An 18,415-nucleotide genomic window follows, 5' to 3' on the forward strand; every position below is an offset into this window, starting at 1 on the left:
ATTTCAAGACCTTCTCAGACGATTTAGCCTGACCTAATCATTTCACCAAACGAGCATCAAAGCTACAAAGTGGTACTGTCATTTGCCCCAGGGCACACAAAAAGCAAATGCTGAGCTCAAATGAGTGGGGACTCTTCACTCAGCCTGGCCTGGCCTAAAAATGAGAAACAGGAACAGCTCCCCCACAAGGGTGCTGCCCGCTCTCTTTGCTTTAAAAGTCACCTGAAAGTCTTTGTGCAGTCAGGTGCCAATCACCTCTTCCAGCAGAGCCCCAGCAATTTTCCAAGAATCTCTATTTTAAAAACAAAGAGTTGCTAATGATCACTATTTCTCATACATGAAAGCCTTAAAAAAAAATCCTTGCCATAGCAACTGGGAAAGGTAGAGTCATCTACTATTATCCTATGACGTTCTAATAATACAGCCCCAGTGTATGTCAGGCCCAGAGGGTGCTAGTCTGTCAAGAACCAAAACTTTTAACCCCCACAGTTCCATTTCTCATTAGTAGTAATGGGTCCAACCACTTTCCACATTGATGGGTCTATGTTTTCCAGAGCCATAGGCTAAGCAATGTACCACAGAGCATTAACAAGAGAAAGTGGTTCAGTGAAAGGTATAGGTCTCCTGATGTACAGAACAAAGCAGTTTCCTAGGCAGTGATATTAACCCAGAATGGATGGCTGGAATTGCCTTAGCCTCAGCTAAGGGAGGACACGATCTCTCCTCTGACCCTGAGAGGCCATTAGAACTGTCTTTAAGATGACAGTCAAAGACTTCTTGGTCCCCTCTGTCTTTACAGAACCCTCTTCTGTCTGGCCCAGAAAGGGATGGACTGGACGAAGAGCATCATGGGAATCCTACTACCTTGTCTGTGATAGGTCCACAGCTAGGTATGTGACAACACTGTAGCTTATGAGGAAAGGGAACATTTGTTGTCGGTACAGAAGTTTATTTTCCATAGAATTAGTAGGGTGGGGATCTAGATAAGATTCTAAGACTGATGGGGAAAGAAACACCATGAGGAAGGAAGAGCTGCATTAGAGAAAAGATGACACAATAAGAGGTCACAGTATCCAGAACTGCATGCCGTTGAAGGTGTGGCACTCTCCCATGTGACTCTCACACTGTGGCCAGGAAGAAGGGCTGTGCATGTGTTACATATGCTGCTGTTTTCCTGAGATGAGCTTGAGGGATGGGTGGGGAGTGGGTCCCAGGATTCTTCTGTTAAAGAGAACTTAGCATGTGGCTGAGGAAGGAGAAGGACGCATGGTGTGAGCTATCAGGGCAGCTGCAGAGGCCAGTGGGCAGCACAGCACTTGTCACATGTGTGCTGTTGTCCTAGGGGCATTCAGAGATGGCAGCCAGATTTCACCCCCACCCTAGGAAGAACACAGAACATATCCACTTTTTGGATGCCAGGAAAACACTCCTATGAGACCTTAAGAAAAGAACCAACAAAAATATTCAAGTCCCAGGGACACTGTAGCTGACACCCCACCTTCAGCTCCAGGCCAGAGGCATCACTGTCCAACTGACAGTCTCCACACTAAGGGCAAGAGGAGAGCGTCTCTGCAAGGCAGTACTAGAAAGCCACAGGTGTCTGAAAGACGCTCATTAACTAGAGTCAGTAGCATAGACTATGTGGCCAGAAGTGCTCCTGTGTGTGCTGATTCATATTTTAGATGGGACTGGATCACACACATTTTTCTTGGCTTGTTCAGGATAAAAGTCAACACTCTCAGAACAAACAAGAAAGCTATTCCCCTACAACATTTGCGTCTTTCTAAGAAAGCATTCATGGTGGAATACTGTGATCTTACATGATCAAAGGGTACTGGCCCTTTGACGAGAAATAACAGAAGAGGCAGCTGGCGAGATCCTTAGAAACATCTGCACAGATGAGAAGCTGCCTTAGGAGTGTCTATACAGGCAGCCTTCTTGTGACAGCAGGAGCAGCAGCTATCCAGGCTACCAATGGCACAGGGGAATGGACAGCTCTGGCCTCTGGGATTTGGAAAGCGGGAAAAATCTAACTAAGTAGTCATGAAAAAACAAAACATGTTAATTGCTTGTCCAACACTGGGGAAAGACCTGCTGTTCTCCCAATTCTTCGGTGAGAGGAAGAACGCCCTTGCGTTAAGGGACAAGAGAAGAGAAGGGAGTCATTTTCCCAGTGGGTGCTGAGTGACTGGTCTTCATGGTCTAGTCTCAGGAGATGAACTGGCTGGAGAATAAAAATGAATGTGGAAATACATGAGATGTAAGGCTCCAGACTGGCTTGTAATCTTTAATTTTGGCTACTCAGAAGAACGAGACAGGATTGCAAGCTTATGGTCAGTCTGGACAACTTGGTGAGGCATAATCTCAAAATAAAAGTTTAAAAAGTGGTCTGGGTATATAGTTCAGTGGTAGAGTGCATGTCTAGGATACAGGGGGGGCCCCAAACTCAATCCCAGTACCACAAGAAAGAGTGGGAAGGAGGGAGAGGGGGAGGGAGGGAGGGAGGGAGGGAGGGAGGGAGGGAGGGAGGGGGAGCATCACAGTGTGATACATAAGTGATCAGTGGTGTTGGGCTAAATGCCTCCTATGCGGTCACTGGCATCCTGTCCAGCATGGGTCAGTCTTGCAGATGGTTTCCTAGGGGCTTAACACTTGTGAACACTTTGCGTTCTTGTTTTGTTGTTATTGCTGTTTTGGTTCAGGGTTTGCTATTGTTGTTTTGCTGAGACAGGATCTCCTTTGTAGATCAGGCTGGTCTTGAACTCACAAAAATACATCAAGCTCTGCCCCTAGGTGCTGGGATTAAAAGCATGTGTCACTGTGCCTGGCCCTTGTCTTTATTATATCAATTTTGGGGGCATTTTAAAAAGTAATAGCTTTACTGGGATATAATTTTTTAAAATACTACACAATTCATCTGCTTAAAAAGCACAAATTTTAATGACTTTCCCTGTATTCACAGATATCTGCCACCATTACCACAGTCAAATTTAAATAATTTCAGGGTCTCAAAAGACAACTCCTATCTATTAGCAATGGCTCACTTTCTTCTCTAACCCTCTCAGGAACAGAGAATCTACTTCTGAGTCTACGGTCTGTCTCTCCTGGATGTGTCTCTTCTGTGAACGGCTTCGTTCACTTAACACAATGTTTCTGCAGCTCATCATGTAGCACATACATTGCATCACTGTATTCACATTTCCTGAACTCCTGTATTTACATTTCCTAAGTGTCCACTAGCCACTTTCACAATGGGCTTGTGACCTGCAAACCAAGTTAAGACGTCCTGGTTCAGAAAAGATGGGTTGATTCTGTTGGGAGTCTAGTGATACAAAGTACTACTTTGTATATGACTGGTTATATTTGTGTGTTGTGAATTTAAAGAAGACCAATTTTCTGAAAACCACTGAAGCATGAGCCAGTGGCACGTGGGCACTCCTACGACAGGCTGCCTGACATAGAAATGGTCATGCTCCTCATGTCTACTTACTGTGTGCTTGCTGTAGGGCAGACACCACTCGAAACTTCACTTAAAACACACTTAAAAAACAAAGAAACATAAAAATTCGGAGAAGTGGACTTTATCAGGAGGGATGAGACAGAGAAAAGAGGAAGAATCTAGGGAAGACTGACGAGAAACCATGCTCCTAAATTGTGCAGTGGCTTTCTGGTCACTGTATTGTGTGGTTCGTGACATGCAGGTCTCCTGGGAACATGTTTTTGCATGAAGACAGTTCTCTAAGAACAACCGTTTGCCTTTGTGATGCTACAAAAGTGATGCACATTCAGGAGACTATACTTCAAACGTTGGTATTTTTCCTGTGAGGCAGATAGTCTCCGTGAATGTTGGATACAGAGCCACAAGCCCTCATCAGCAATGTTGATCACAGGGTGGTGGCAGGCGGCGGCAGCAGCAGCAGCAGCAGCAGCAGCCATGTTATAAGAAGAGGGAGGCAGGCAACAGCACCACAGTACGCTGTGTTGTGCTAAGCTCTGATGTTCAAGTAGGTTAGATGTATCCCATGTGTGGTAGTTTGAATGATAATGGCTCCCAGAGGCTCATAGGAACAATTAGGAGGTGTGGCCTTGTTGAAGTAAGGGCGGTCTTGTTGGAGGAAGTATGTCACTGGGGGGTGGGCTTTGAGGCTTCAGAAGCTCAAGCCAGGCCCAGTATCATTCTCTCTTCCTGCTGCCTGCTTATCCAGACATAGAGCTCTGGGCCCCTTCTTTAGCACCATGTGTGCCTGCATGCTGCCATGCCTCCTGCCATGATGACAACAGACTATATCTCTGAACTGTGAGTCAGCTCCAATTAAATGTTTTCCTTTTTAAGAGTTGTTGTGGTCAGACTTGATACCCTATGAGAATATACAGGGGGAGGAGGTCTCCCTCAGTCACAGTCATAGGGGAGGGGAATAAAGGGAAAATGGGATGGAGGGAGGGAGGAATGGGAGGATACAGGGGATGGGATAACAATTGAGATGTAATATGAATAAATTAATAAAATATATATTTAAAAAAAGAGTTGCTTTGGTCATGGTGCTTCTTCGTAGCAATAGAAATTCTAACTAAGATACCATGCTTTCATGATTTATAATATTTTACATTTGCAATGTGCTTATTTGCATGCCACCCATCATAAATTAAGGAGAATCTGCATTCATATTACATAGATGTTAACTTAAAAAGAAAAAAGAGCTAGTCTTCTGGATAGGATTATATAAACCGTGTCATCCCTGAAAACTACCTAAGCTAATTTAAAATGCCATTGGCAATGTGGGGTACACTGGCTGATTTGGTTCCATCACATGCCAAGGGGTTGAAAGCCTGTTGAAGAAGAGCTCATCAACGTGCTAAGAAAACGTCCAGAGCTGAGTGATAGCCCCTGTCTGAGGAAGGGAACCTAGAACCTCTTTCTACCATGCCAATCTCTGTCTTGAGAGCAAAGAGTTGGGATTTTTTCCCCATGAACTTTCAGGTCTCTTTCAGAAACATCTACATATTCAATTCTCAGAGTCTTAGCATCTCAGCTTACATACAAGACACTGGAGACTAGGCAGGTCTAGGTTAACAGTTGTTATATATATAAATTAAAGGCGGATAATAGAATACAAGGTACCAGGCAGTTATTATGTTATACAGTTTATTAAATGAGCATGGGAGAAGAGGGAGAAGAGGAAAAGGGGGAAGGGGCACCCCAGAGAGAGAAAGTAGAGAGAAAAAGAGTAGAAACAGAAAAGGGAGAGAGAGACACATGTGGAGGGTCTGTCTTTTATATGGCCCTGAGCAGGGCCACACCCCTGTGGCAGGTAAGTGATGACATCACAGGTAGGCAGACTGAAGCTGAATACTAACAACAGTGTCCTCTGCTAGTGTGAAATCCAAAGTGTGAGGTTCAAATGCACGCACCTTTATTTACAAACCCCAAGAACTGGACATCAGAAACGAGTTTCAGAGAGACTCAGTGTAAAGCACAGGAAAGAAGAGCGGTCCACTGCACGGGTAGAAAATGGATGGGATTCATTAGTGTGAAGAAATGCAGCTGAAACTCCAGCTGGAGTCAGACACGGCTCCAAGAACCTCTGGATGACAGATTTACACTCAGCTATTCATGAAAGGGAGATGCTGTAGGGCATCCCCTCCCAGATCGGCTGCTGTGCATTGTTACAAACCACCATGCTAGTACAGTGCCACACAATACTAAACACAGACTACAGCTATCATCCGGTTCTTAGGGCAAGTGACATCCAGCCTTCATAACGCCTTACGTACTTGTCTAGCACTTGCTATGGTTGTCCCTAGCCACGATCTGATAGTATTTCAGCAAGTTTACAAAGCCCCTCTCAGTTGATTTTTTTTTCCCACTCAGCAAAAGATTTTGTATCTGGGTTGGGGAAAGGCATGAGGTTAGTTTGGCTGTGGCAAACCAGCATAGGGCCAAAGTTCAGATCCAGAGTATAGTAATGTCACAGAGGAAATGAACTTCCTTGGTCACTGAGTAGCTTCAACCCTAGATATCGACCACGAGGGAGGTGGTGGGGAGGGAAATGGGTTTAAGCCAACGAGGGCCCCAAACAGAAGCTCACAAGTCAGAGGGCAGGTGCCGCTCGAGACAGGACAGTGCCCCTCCGCATATGAAAATAATAAACACGCTTTAATGTTCGCAATGCTATCCGTGGGGACAAGCATTGTAAAGCAAAATGGCTAATTTTTTTTATAATAAAATGAATTGGAATGAGCAACTTAAATCAATATTAGGCAGTGGTATTATGCGTATTAATATCTACACATCATTAGCATAATCCCAAGTGAATTCTTTCATTACTAAAAGTAATGCTGGGCTTGACTTTTCATTTCCTTTGGTATTAACTTATATGCAATATAAATTTGGTTAGAAATAACTTTTGTTTGAAAGCTGATCTACTTTCATTCTCTGTGTAGATAGACATAGACAAAGATGTGTGTGTGTGCACACGCGCGCACACACACATACCCATATACATATACAGACTGATGGCAGGATACCTCAATCCAGAGACTGTCAGAGAAGAGTTTTGCACACAAGCAGACGGAGAGATGAGCAATTCGGGCTCTCACACAGCTACAGAGTACTGGAGACTTACTTTGAAAGAGTGTACACAAACTTAAAATATAGATGTGTAAAAACCTGAAATTTCGGTGGATCCCAAACAAAACAATAGAAAAAGCAAAAACCCTTCTGTGCAGGAGCCTAAGGAATGCCCCAACCTGCTCTCTGCATGGCACTTCAATTCAAGATCCATGCACAGGTTCCAGAATAACCAATGGTGCCCTTTACGTCCTGAAATCAGGACCTCAGGATGTGGCTTCAGTTATTTGAATGGACAGAAAGTCACCTTCTGGAAAGCATAGGGTGGGAGAACCTGGGTGTGCAGCAGCAGGCTGGGCTTGGCTGTCTCTGTGGTAAAGGATAGAGCAGGATTGCTCGCTGGAGCCAGCCAGCCCAGTTCTGTCTGCTGCAGAGATATTGTGAACCACACACACACAATATTAAATGCCCTAGGAGGTCACACTAACATTTTAAAATCAGGTGAATTTAATTTTAAAGTACATCATTTTTTATTTCATCTAAATATTGTGATTTCAACATATATTTTAGTACTTTTAAAGGCTAATAAGATATTTTTTTTACTTGTTTCTGTTATACTGTCTTTAAACATATGTTGGTCAGTTTTATGTTAATGTGACACAAGATAGAGTCATTTGGGAAGAGGAATTCTCAGTTGGGAAAATGCCTTTCTAAGATTGACCTGTAGAAACAGTGCCTTCAGGACACACCAGGACTGGTGCACTTAATAGCTCACAGGGACTGTGGCAGCAAGCACAGGACCTGCACGGGCTCAAGCCTGATGGGGTCTCAGCACTGAGGGTAGGAAGTGAACATGGGATGCCACCCCAAGTCAAGAAGCTAGCTGCAGTTGACACCTCTTGGGAAAGGAAAACTCATTTTTCTCTGATGGAGAATCCCTGGGAATAGCAATCACGCTGCAGGGCAGACCCAAAGCTCAGTAGCAGGTGGTGGCCAACACAAAATGAACCCGATGATGTTTTTGTGAACTCTTTCATTTTACTTTGTTATTTGTTTGTTTGTTTGTTTTGTTTTGTTGTTTTTGTTTTGTTTTGGGGTTTTTGGGGCATATTTCAACTCACTGGTGCTCTGTTTGATTCGATTTTCAATTTCGTGAGTTTTGGTGTTGTTACGACTTCTTGGGTTTTTTATTGTTTCTTGGCTTTTTGTTTGTTTTGTTTTTTGTAAGAACATAAAGTTGAATGGGTAGAGTGGCTGGGGGGGGGAGAGTTGGGACAGCAGAGGGGAAAGGATCAAAATATATTTTATGAAGAAACTGTTTTCGATTAAAAAAAAATAAAAGATTGGCCTATAAAGCAAGTTTGTGAGGCAGTCTCTTGGTTAATGATGGATGGGGAAGGGCCCAGATCACTGGAGGTGGTACCAATCCTTGGCAGGTGGTCCTTCATAGTACAAAAGCAAGCTATAAGCACCAAGATAGGAAGTAAGCAGCATTCTGCCATCAGTCCTGGCCCCAGGTTCCCACCTTAAGTTCCTGCTCTGACTTCCTTCAGTGACAGCGACCTGAACATCGCGAAATGAAATAAATCCTTTACTCCTCCCAAGATGCTTTTAGCAATCAATAATTCAGAGACTGACCATAATTCAACGACCCCTAGCCACATGAGGCTGCCATATCGATCAGAGCCAGATCCAGGTCAGAGAATGAGACTCTTATTAGGTGAATCTGCAACTCCTGCACTTTGATAGGTACGGCAAGAGACTGACTCCCTGAAGCCATGCGTTCTTCCTTCCGACTCCTCGCCCTAACACAGTCTCTTGGGTTTACTCTTTAGAACTAAAACCATTTCAAGGAAAAGCACTTTGCATGGCTCGCATGGTGTTATCGGAAACAATAAGGAAGCTCTGGGTTTCATTTCCTTGAAGCAGTCCGTACTATGGAACTATAAAGGTCAGCCATGGGCACCATGAAACCAAGAACCTGGGCCTCCAACAAGAAGAGAATTGCATAAGATCGCCACGCCAGTGATTCTGTGAATCCCAGACCCTAGAGCCCGCGTGAACTCATGTCAATAAAGACCAAGCTATGAACATCACAGTTTTCAGGTTTCTGAACCCAGTGGTCTTTCTGACAGTTATTGACACTTGAATGACGTCATCCACCTCTCCACTTCGGCTGTACCTGACATTCAAGGTAACAGACATCCAAGGAGAGAAGTTTCTCTCCTTACTTTCCTTAGGAACACTAGGGTTCCTGTATCTTATTTGTAGACACTTCTTCCAAATTGCTTGAGCTTAAAATTCCAAAAAGCTAGCCTGATTTTTTTTAAGTCTCCAATTCATTTGCATTGCTCTACAAGTGGGCCTGCTGCTAAAGGAGGCCAGTTCGAGGCAGTTTGCTGATGGGCAGGCTGTTCAAAAGGCTTTCAGACAGCACGGCTTGGATTCGCAGTCAGTAACCTCAGTCCACAGAGTCACAATTTTTCTATTTCCTTTATGATGCCTTAGAAAAGATACAATTAAGAGACCCAGACATTTCTAGACATAGGCATTTTTTTTCTTTGAGGCTGAAATTAAAGCTCACTGTGGATTTATTTTAAAAAAAGAAATCAAGTTACCAGTAAGAAAACAACAGACTTTTTCTTCTTTTTTCTTTTCTTTTCTTTTTTTATAAACTTGAATCAAACTTCAAGACTAAAAAGGAGATTACATACATTTTAATTATTCTAACCATCATCATCCTTTGGCCATAACTCCACAGTTCTCCTCAAAGTTATATAAAAAGTACTCTCTTTTAAAAGTCAGCTTGCATGCCGGGCAGTGGTGGTGCACACCTTTAATCCCAACACTTGGGAGGCAGAAGCAGGAGGATCCTCACTATGAGTTCGAGGCCAGCCTGGTCTACAAAGCGAGTCTAGAACAGCCAAGGCTACACAGAGAAACCCTGTCTCGAAAAAAACCAAACAAGGAAAAAGAAATAGGGGAAAAAAAAGTCAGAAATTCAAAGGAATACAGAACGGGACGGCACACCATGGCGCTTTCTGTCCTCGGCTCATTCATCTTTTTCACTTAGCCCTCTGTCTAGGAACTATGTTCACCCACGTCACCCGAAAGAACTTTTTTTTTTTCACAATGATAGAAATGTGCGATCCGATATAGTAGCCACTGGCCACGTGTGCTTTTGAGCATTCAGATGTTCTAGAGGAACTGAGGAGATGGCTTCTTTCAAATGTAGATGGCAGTAGCCACCTGTGGCTAATGGCCTCAGTGGCTAAAGCAGCACTATACAGAGCAGGTCGGACTCACTCAAGTCTCGGTGCCTCCACAACATGCAAGGTCCACGTAAAACACAAAGGGCTGCGTGTCTCCTTGTTTGAAGTACCGCACAATGAAGCAGAACATCCTCCATGAAGTCAGACAGAAAAGGAAGTCTTCGATAAATCCTCTAAGGTTGATGCTACTCTTTGGCTTGAGCCAGGAAATAGGCTAGAGAGGTGGTGTGTGGGAATTAGGGCCCTGGAGAACAGTCAACCCCGCTGTGACCTAGTTGAGTCATCCTGGACTCAGCTAGGTCCAGTGGACAGGTCGTCCTGAGTTCTTTGGACCTTGATCTTCACAGGCACCAAAGCTCAGGATCTGCTAAGCAACCCCCAAGCTCTGCTACACTCCCAACCTGCTCAGCCTGACTCATTTATTAGCGGACAAAGGATTAGCCACACTGGTTGTTTTAAATTAATAATTTATGCTGCTGATAGCATACGGCAAAGGGGGTGAGGCTGGATGACTGACAGGCCTACCTGTTGAAACAAGGCAAGGTTGCAACCAAGCCATATGCCATGTGACTAAATCCATAGATCAGCACCCACTGTGCTTGCTGTGTGATTAACTGTGAGGAAGAAAGCTGGTTATCTGCACAAGGAACTAGTGGAGCCTCTCCCTGTGTCCCCAGCAAGAAGTACTCTCATATGTCAATGGTCACATCCTAGGCCACTGGCCTCATACCCACCCGACCCCCGTAGAGGACAGTAACAGAAGTCCCTGGTAGAGTTGACCTGCCCATGGGGCTAGTACAATCCTAACAGAGGCTGGCTTTTTCTCACCACGGCCAAGTTGTACAAACTCCTGCTAGTCACTTAGAGGCACACAGTTGTTGTGTTCTGTTCCCTCCAACCAACATGCACTGAGGCACAAGTGTCCACACTGACACAGATCCAAGAAGAAGATGGAAAGCCACCTTTATCTCCCACATGGCCTGTAAAAGGAAAGGCAGAAGATCCCAGGGGATTTAGACAGGGTTGAATGGGAGGTAAGCCAAATATGGAATTTGTGAATTTATTTCTAAACAAGTGGAAAAGGAAGGAAAAGGGGGGAAGGAACAGAGGCAGACAGAGAAGAAGAGAAGGAAGGAAAGAGCCAGAGTGCATATTAGAAGCCAGGAAATACAAACAGACTCCTCAGAGATAAGTGACTGGCGAGTGATGGGTGACTGACCGTTGTCAATCATTTGCCAACCTACTGCTAGGACCGCTTTTTCTTTCTTTGTACATACCTTGGCAGGAATACTGATCTCTTGGCAGAAACTCTTTTCCCCCAAACATACCAGCACAACACTGTGCATCTTTTCCAACTAAACGTCCGGTTGTTGATACCACTGTGTAGGGACAACAGGCCATCCTGCTGAGTAGCAGATGTCCCTCAGGAGAGGCCAACACTGAAGTCTGGCCCCAGGTAGCAGTTAAGAGTACACATTGTCCCAATTAAACCATAGGCAGGTTGGCCTTGGAAAATACCTGATGTTTCCATCCTTCACAAGTCAAACAAAGGGAAAAAAATCACATACACACTTCATGGGACTAGCTGGCGGAACTGGCACCTCAGCAAAACACACAAAGCGGTGTGTCCCCATTCAAATACTAGAAGGCTGCATCCTCATGTCAGTCTGCAGCTGCCATGACAAAATACTTGAGATACTTAGAGTAGCAAGGTTTATTTAGGCTCATGGTCTCAGCCACTTCAGTCTGCGGTCAGTTAGCAGGTCTCTTGTGGAGCAGAGCCTCGTGGCAGAAAGCAGGCTGCAGAGGAGAGCTATTCATCTCCTGGTAGGCAGGGGGAGAAAGAGGCATGCCCTCAACTCTGTAGGCCCTGTCTCCCAAAAGTCCCATTGCTTCCTGTAGCATTGGGGCTGGTGACCAGTCTGTCAACCTGCAATACCATACCAAATATTTATGTTTAAAAAGATTGTCCTACTGGGCTCATCTGAGTTACTACAGGTGGGCAGTGGAGGCAAGAAAGTTCAATCAGATGAGAAAAGGCCACAAGGAAAGCAGGTGTACATCACGTGAGAGACTGGTTTCTCCCTCAGCATTAATCTTAGTTTTACAACTTTTTATTTGTGATTTTGTTTTAATTCCAATTGTTGTGCATGCGATTTAAAATGAAACCAATGACTAACTTCCTTCTAATACAGATGCTCGTCATGTTTCTTCCCTAACTATCATTCAAAAGCAAGGCAATGTCTTCCACACATAACTGAATATTACAGAAGAAATGTTCTGGTGTCCAAGGACCCAAAAGACTTCTCAGTGTGTAGGTCTGCCTCCTTCATGGTGCCCCCGGCAGATACCAGATTCATGCAACTCCTAACTACACACATATTAGTGGTTCCCAGATGCCAAAGTGCAGCTCTTCCCCCTGCATGTAGGGATGCAAGAGTTTCTGTGGATGTCCCTGGGCACACCTTCCCGCTAACAAATAAGAAATGCTCCTGCTTGTCACTTCTAGGGTCAACACCAAAGTGACAGCAGAACACGGTACCACCTCTCTGCCCTCAGTGCTGCTCTATAAAATCCACGTTCTCACTCCCTTCAAGTGCTACTTCAATTAAAGTTTTGAGGACTGTGCTGATTTTTACCACTTCCCCGTTGTAAAAATGGCTGACTCCATTTTAATAATACCATGTGCTTGCGTTTTCAAAAATGTTAAATTCTTATCCAGGGGTCTCTTTAATACTTAATATTCTAACTTGTTCAGTTACTAGGAAATATCTCATTTGTTTACTTCATTGCATGGGCTTTTTTTTTTCTTTTTTCCCCTTTCTTGATTGTGAAATTACCCATTTGGCAATCACATTACCAACATGCAAAAAGTTCTTATTTTAATTATAAAAGCAAATGTGACCCATGGTTATTGAGAATACTGTCAAATCAGCCAGTTTATTTCTGGATCAAGTACAGCAGGCTATATAAAATCTTAAAGATACTGACTTCTGTGTGTCTGTGGGCGATTTAAAACAATAAAAGAAATCAAACCTTCTTGCCAATCTAGGTGATTGTGAAATTTAATTATCAATGGTCATCATCAACACAGAGGCATGTCAGTTCCTTTTACACATAACTTGAGTTCTCCAGAAGAAAATTCTGAAGAGGTCTCAGAAAATATATTTTTCAGTTAATGTTAGCCTGATGACTGCATTCACCATGTGTCAGTGGGTGACGGGCATGAAGACCCACTTGGGCAATATGGTTAATCAGCATCAACAGAGTTCATTCAGGTCAGAGAACCTTGAGCTTAAGCTGAGCAAATTACGACAGTTTCCCTCCTTGCAAAGTGGCAAACTTCATTCTCTCGGCTGCTCCTCAGAGACGGGGTTTGGCCATACGGGGGCCCTGCAGAAGGCAGCTGTTCCTTTACTAGAGCCTCAGATGTCCAAGTTCATCCATGACTCCAGAATCATCTTAGCAAAGCCTCCTGGGGGGCTTCCCACCCACCAGGAAAAGGGATCAATGCCCCAAGAAAAGTCACAGACTTACACCATCTCCAGGCCTGGGTCTAAGCTCTCTGTCTTCCTGAAATGCCTCTCTCTGGCCACACTCTGGAAAGCTCCATCCATCAATGTCCAGTGCTGTGTGGCCTTCACTGGCCACTGCAGACTGAAGCATTCCCTCCCTTGCCCTGCGTACCCCTCTACAGAGTGCACTGCCTCTCTCTCTAGAACACGGGCCAGGAGTTGCTGCTTCTCAGGGAGACTCGTGACTTACTTACCTTTTTGATGCAGGCATTCAGAGCTATGCCTGAAACCTGGAACACGCTCAATAAATGTTTCCTTAATGGAGCCCAAACCCAAGATTAAATTCACCCTACGTACTTGGCTGGTTTTGTGTGGTCAACTTGACACAAGCTGGAGTTATCAGAAAGGAAGGAGCCTCCGTTGAGGAAATGCCTCCGTGAGATCCAGCTGTAAAGGCATAGTCTCAATTACTGATCATGGGGGGGGGGGGGCGGAGGCAGGGAGGCTCAGCCCATTGTGGGTGGTGCCATACCTGGGCTGGTGCTTCTGGGTTCTATAAGAAAGCAGGCTAAGCAAGTCATGGGGAGTAAGCCAGTAAGTAAGCAGCACCCCTCCATGGCCTCTGCATCAGCTCCTGCCTCCTGCTTGAGTTCCTGTCCTCACATCCCTTGGTAATGAACAGCAATATGGAAGTGTACAGGAAACAAACCCTTTTCTCCTAACTTGCATTTTGGTCATGGTGTTTCGTCGCAGCAACAGAAACCCCAGGACAGCATACGAATGAAGAAACAGGTTTTCTGTGCACTAGGCATGGAGCTTATTTCAACACCCGTGAGCCATTGAGCCATTGAAGCCATTGAGCACCTTCACTTCAACCCTCGAAGGATCACCTGTTTGCAACATACACTCTCTTTTTTAAAGAGTATTTTAATTTACGTGTTTGTATGTGGGCATGGCATGCATGCATCACACACACTCCCAAGTGCAAAGCAAATGTGTGTGTGTATGTGTGTGTTGCATGCACATGCGTGCCCACACACTACATAGTAGGTGTCTGTGGAGCCCAGAAGAGGGCATCCTATCTCCTGAAGCTGGGGTAACAGGTTGTCGTGAGCCTTTCGATGTACCATTGGTACTGGGGAGTGAACTCAGATCCTCCAGGAAGAACAGCCAGTGCTCTTGACCACTGAGCCATCCCCCCTCACCTCCCCCCCCCCCCCCGCCGCCTCTACATCAAGCACACCCATGCATTAGACCCTGTGCCAAAAACTCAGCATACTGATTTAATGAGGAAACTGAAGCTAGGAAAAATTAAGTAACCCACCCCAAGATACCTCCCTGGTCAGCAGTGGAGCCAGGACTCAAACACAATGATCTCAGAAGTTTTGAAGCTACAAGGAAAGCTAGAATTATCTCCCTTGCTAAGCCTTCAAGCTCAAGCCTGGCCCACAGTTGGCCCTTCAGCGTGGTGACTAATGGGTTCGCCCTACTTCCTCAGACCCTGGCCTTTGCCTGAGAGAACCCAGCTGCTCTGGGAAGCAGGCTCCATTCTTTGCTACTCAACACCTCTCACAGGTGCGAATTGCCTGTGTCCTCTGAATTATTCATTATCCACACAATGGTAAACGTGCTTTAGAAAGAACTATGAATCCATATTTTGCAAGACAAAGTGTCTGATGAATTGGTGAACTGAGCTATCTGTGCCCACAGGTCGGGTTGATTTACATAAAATAGTAAATAGATTCATGTCCACCCTTTGCATTTCAGGTTTCATGCAATTTCCCAGTTTCCAATAGGATTAAAAACAGCAGTTCATAAAACAGGAGAGAAGGACCTGGTAAACTCGCCTCCCCTCTCTGCAAGACAATTACCACCCTCTGAAGCTCCTGGCTTCTTTGAGCAGCTGAGTCTTCCCAGGACTGGGGCAGGCTTAGGATTTTTCAATCAGGTTTCTTAAGCTGTATTAAGATCCAAATTTTCAGATGCCAAAGCATCAGTAATCCACGTCTCCAGTTAATCCTGGGGCGATTCTATCTCCTCATCCTTTCTCGGTCTGCCCAGTTGCTGCTTTTTTTCCCCTCAGTTCATCTAATGGGCAGTCTGGGGGGGGGGCAGTTTGGGGAGGGGGAGAAGAGAAACATGTGCTAATAGGAAACCAACATCTCTGCATTTTAAATTTAATGTTAGTCAACCAAAATGAATTGAAACGCAGCAGCAGTGGTTTGAGGGGTACTAAAAATAAGCTGTAGCATTTGCTGAGTTCTCAGAATTAAAACCACAGGCGGTCAACTTGTTGCTGTTCTTAATAAGAGCTGACTGCTCTGCCCACCAGCCGCTACTGCCAGCAGCTCAAACTACCGGACACCTAACAATGCTGTTTTTATTAGTTAGCAACAATCATTAAAGGAAGTGTCATTTCCCTGGGACTAAACCTGTGGGGGGTGGGGGGAGATAGCAAGATAGCAGACAGCTTTCAAGAGAACACCTTGTGCGACATCACAGCTGCACCTTGGTCACAGTCACCTTGTGTTTATGGTTTGGTGAGTATCATGTCCACAGACGCGGCTCCTTTTATGCTTGCCTTTCTGTCCTCCCACTCAGAGTTTAATTTTTGGAGAATAATAATAATAAAAAAAAATAACCTAACAGGACACCATACAGTATTAATAGACTGAGCCTTCCCACTAGGGCTTCAAGACTGTCTTTGACCCTTGAATTCTGTATACCACACGAAATGTCTTACCAACCATCCCTTCAGGGTTTCTTATTAAAGTCTTCAATGACCAAAGGAGTAGTGGAAGTGTGCCTAATGCATCATTCTGATTAGAAACCTGTCATGTTCAGAAACCAGTGGGGCTGCCTCCATTGATTCTTATGCCTTCACATTCATTATCATTTTTTTTCTCTCCAATTAGACCTGCTGATCAACTATAGAAAAGCTGAAAGCCCCTTTCTTCACCCAGCCTCATTTAACACAGAAAAAAAAAAAAAAAAGGAAGCCTTGAAAGTAAAATTACAGCGTAGTAAAAGAACATGTCTAGAGCCCCCATTCACACACATGCTCTCTGTGTGTCTCTGGCTCACAGCCTCCCCCCCCCCTCTCACACACACACACACACACACACACACACACACACTCACACACTCACACACTCACCATGCCAGGAGTCAGAGAGGCCGGGCTAGACCTCCCTTCCACTATCCCACTTGAGTCAGAAGAGCAAAGCACATTTTCCTTCTGGCTGCTCTCTCAAACCCATGCCCCAAGTGTCTCCAAGGAGCTAATTTCTGAAACAAACAAAGAAATCCGAGTCTGCAAGGAGCAAGGGTTTGCACCCTTCTTTGGTTCTGGGTATCTAGCTTAGCAGGCGCCAAGGCAGACAGGTCCCCAGGCCAGCTTCGCCCTCACCTTCCCAGAGCCGTCTGCCCCTGTTCCAGCTGTGCAGAAAGTGCAAGACCGCTTGCTGTTATTGCTCGACAGGAGCCGCAGAACCCTGGTCTGCACGCCTAGGATGCCCCCGCGTTCCACCTCTGAGCTGTCACAGGTCAGACACGGAGGTGCTGGGGCACCAGGGTGAGGGCCACCCTAACAAGTGTCCCGCGGGACGCTCGTGTCCCACGCTGCCCTTTCCTAGAGCGGGCGGGATGGCCACAGGTAGACTCTCCATAACCGCACGGGCAACCGCGCGCAGAAACTCACCAGAGGACACGGAAGAGCCGGACAAACTGGAGTTGCTGGACGCTGCCATCTCCGCGCCGCGCGTCGCCGCTCGCTCAGTCCCGGTGCGGGCGGCGTCGCCGCTGCCCTCGGCCGGCCGCTCGCAGCCCGCGCGGCCCCCAGCCCATGGCAAAGTCCTGGGGACGCGCGGGAAGCACCGGCCTCCGGACTCTGTCTGCACTTCCTGCTCCGCCAGATGACGCGCTGCTGCCGCCGCTATTTATTCGTGCTCGCCGTCCCTCTCGGCGCCGGGGTGCGCTCCGCTGCGGGCGTCGGGTGGCAGGGGCGCAGCGAGGCCGGGGCAGCTGGGCGGGAGGATGGGACCACCGCTCTCACGGTCCTCGCCAGGGAGCCAGCTCCCTGCACGCTACAGGAACCGGAGCGCCCCGCGGCTCCGGGCACCGGCTTTCGGGATCCCGCCTCCGCCGCCCCGCCGCACTTCGAGCGGCCCGGGCAAAGGCGGGGGAGACAGATAGACTGCGACCTCCCCCTTCTCCCTCCGCCCGAACCCGACTCTCGCGCGCACACAAAGGAAAGACAGGAAAGCCGGCGCTCCGGGCTGAATCCGCTCCGCCGGCTTGACAGCTCCGGCACCCTTAGCTGCAAGGGGAGGCTGCGGACCTCGGGGTGGGGAAGGACAGGACTGGTAGCCTGCCCCGAGGTGTTGGGCGCGCCGCCAGGGACCCGAGGCGGGCCGTGCAGCACTGTACCGCGTTGCTTCCCGGGTTAGAGGGGGATGGAGGGGTCGTAGGAGGAAGGTTGTGGGACTGGCAGCAAGCTCTGGGCTCTGGAGCAGTCACACAGCAGGGGTGGGGAGGCGAAGGCGGAGTCTCTGTGGACTAGGTGCTGGGTAGGAGCAGGCCAGGATGCCACCAAGGCTGGGGAGCGACCCTTTCACCACCTTCCAATTTGCCCTTTGTTGCTACGGAACCAGGCCCCTGTCCTGCCAAAGGAAGCCTCTCCTGAAGCACCCAGGGAGCCAAGCTGGCTTCACTTAAGTAGCCCAGTCACTGGCCCCAAAAGTCCATTGGGCTTCTGAGACCAGTGTTCAAAGAAATAGAGACATCGCAAAGGTGGCATCAGGCTTACACAAAGAAAGAGGTCCTCTACCCCTTGAAAGAATCCTCACAAAAGACTAAGACTGCAGCAGGTGCAACTGTATCCTTTCAGGATAAGGAACTGTAGGTGTGTGAAAGAAACACTGAAGCAGATGTGTGCCATCCTCCTGTATTTAAACCTAAATTAATTTCACTAGAAGGAAATGTCATGCAGATATATATTTTTTTAATCCATTTCACGCTCCCAGCAGGATAATCGGTTCTTTCAATCCTAAAGCTACAGA

The 18,415-nt window shown here is 46.5% G+C and overlaps 1 protein-coding gene across 4 annotated transcripts in view; it reads right to left on the reverse strand.

Moving 5' to 3' along the window:
- The window catches only part of CHN2 (chimerin 2), a gene marked incomplete at its 5' end in the record, with an annotated part of 258,748 nt that extends 241,084 nt beyond the window's left edge, over positions 1-17,664 (reverse strand). Inside the window, 2 exons of one of the 4 annotated variants that reach the window (XM_084787592.1) lie at positions 13,713-13,802; positions 17,056-17,656. In XM_084787592.1, coding sequence (XP_084643718.1) covers positions 13,713-13,802; positions 17,056-17,104 — 139 coding nt within the window. Of the gene's footprint in view, positions 1-13,712; positions 13,803-17,055 lie in introns of all 4 variants that reach the window. The other 3 variants (XM_084787591.1, XM_084787594.1, XM_084787595.1) reach the window with 3 other exon arrangements.
- Between the last annotated feature and the right edge of the window lie 751 nt (positions 17,665-18,415).

This window comes from Acomys minous, assembly GCF_964271855.1.
Source record: "Acomys minous genome assembly, chromosome: 6".
In the NCBI taxonomy this organism is placed as follows: Eukaryota; Metazoa; Chordata; class Mammalia; order Rodentia; family Muridae; genus Acomys; species Acomys minous.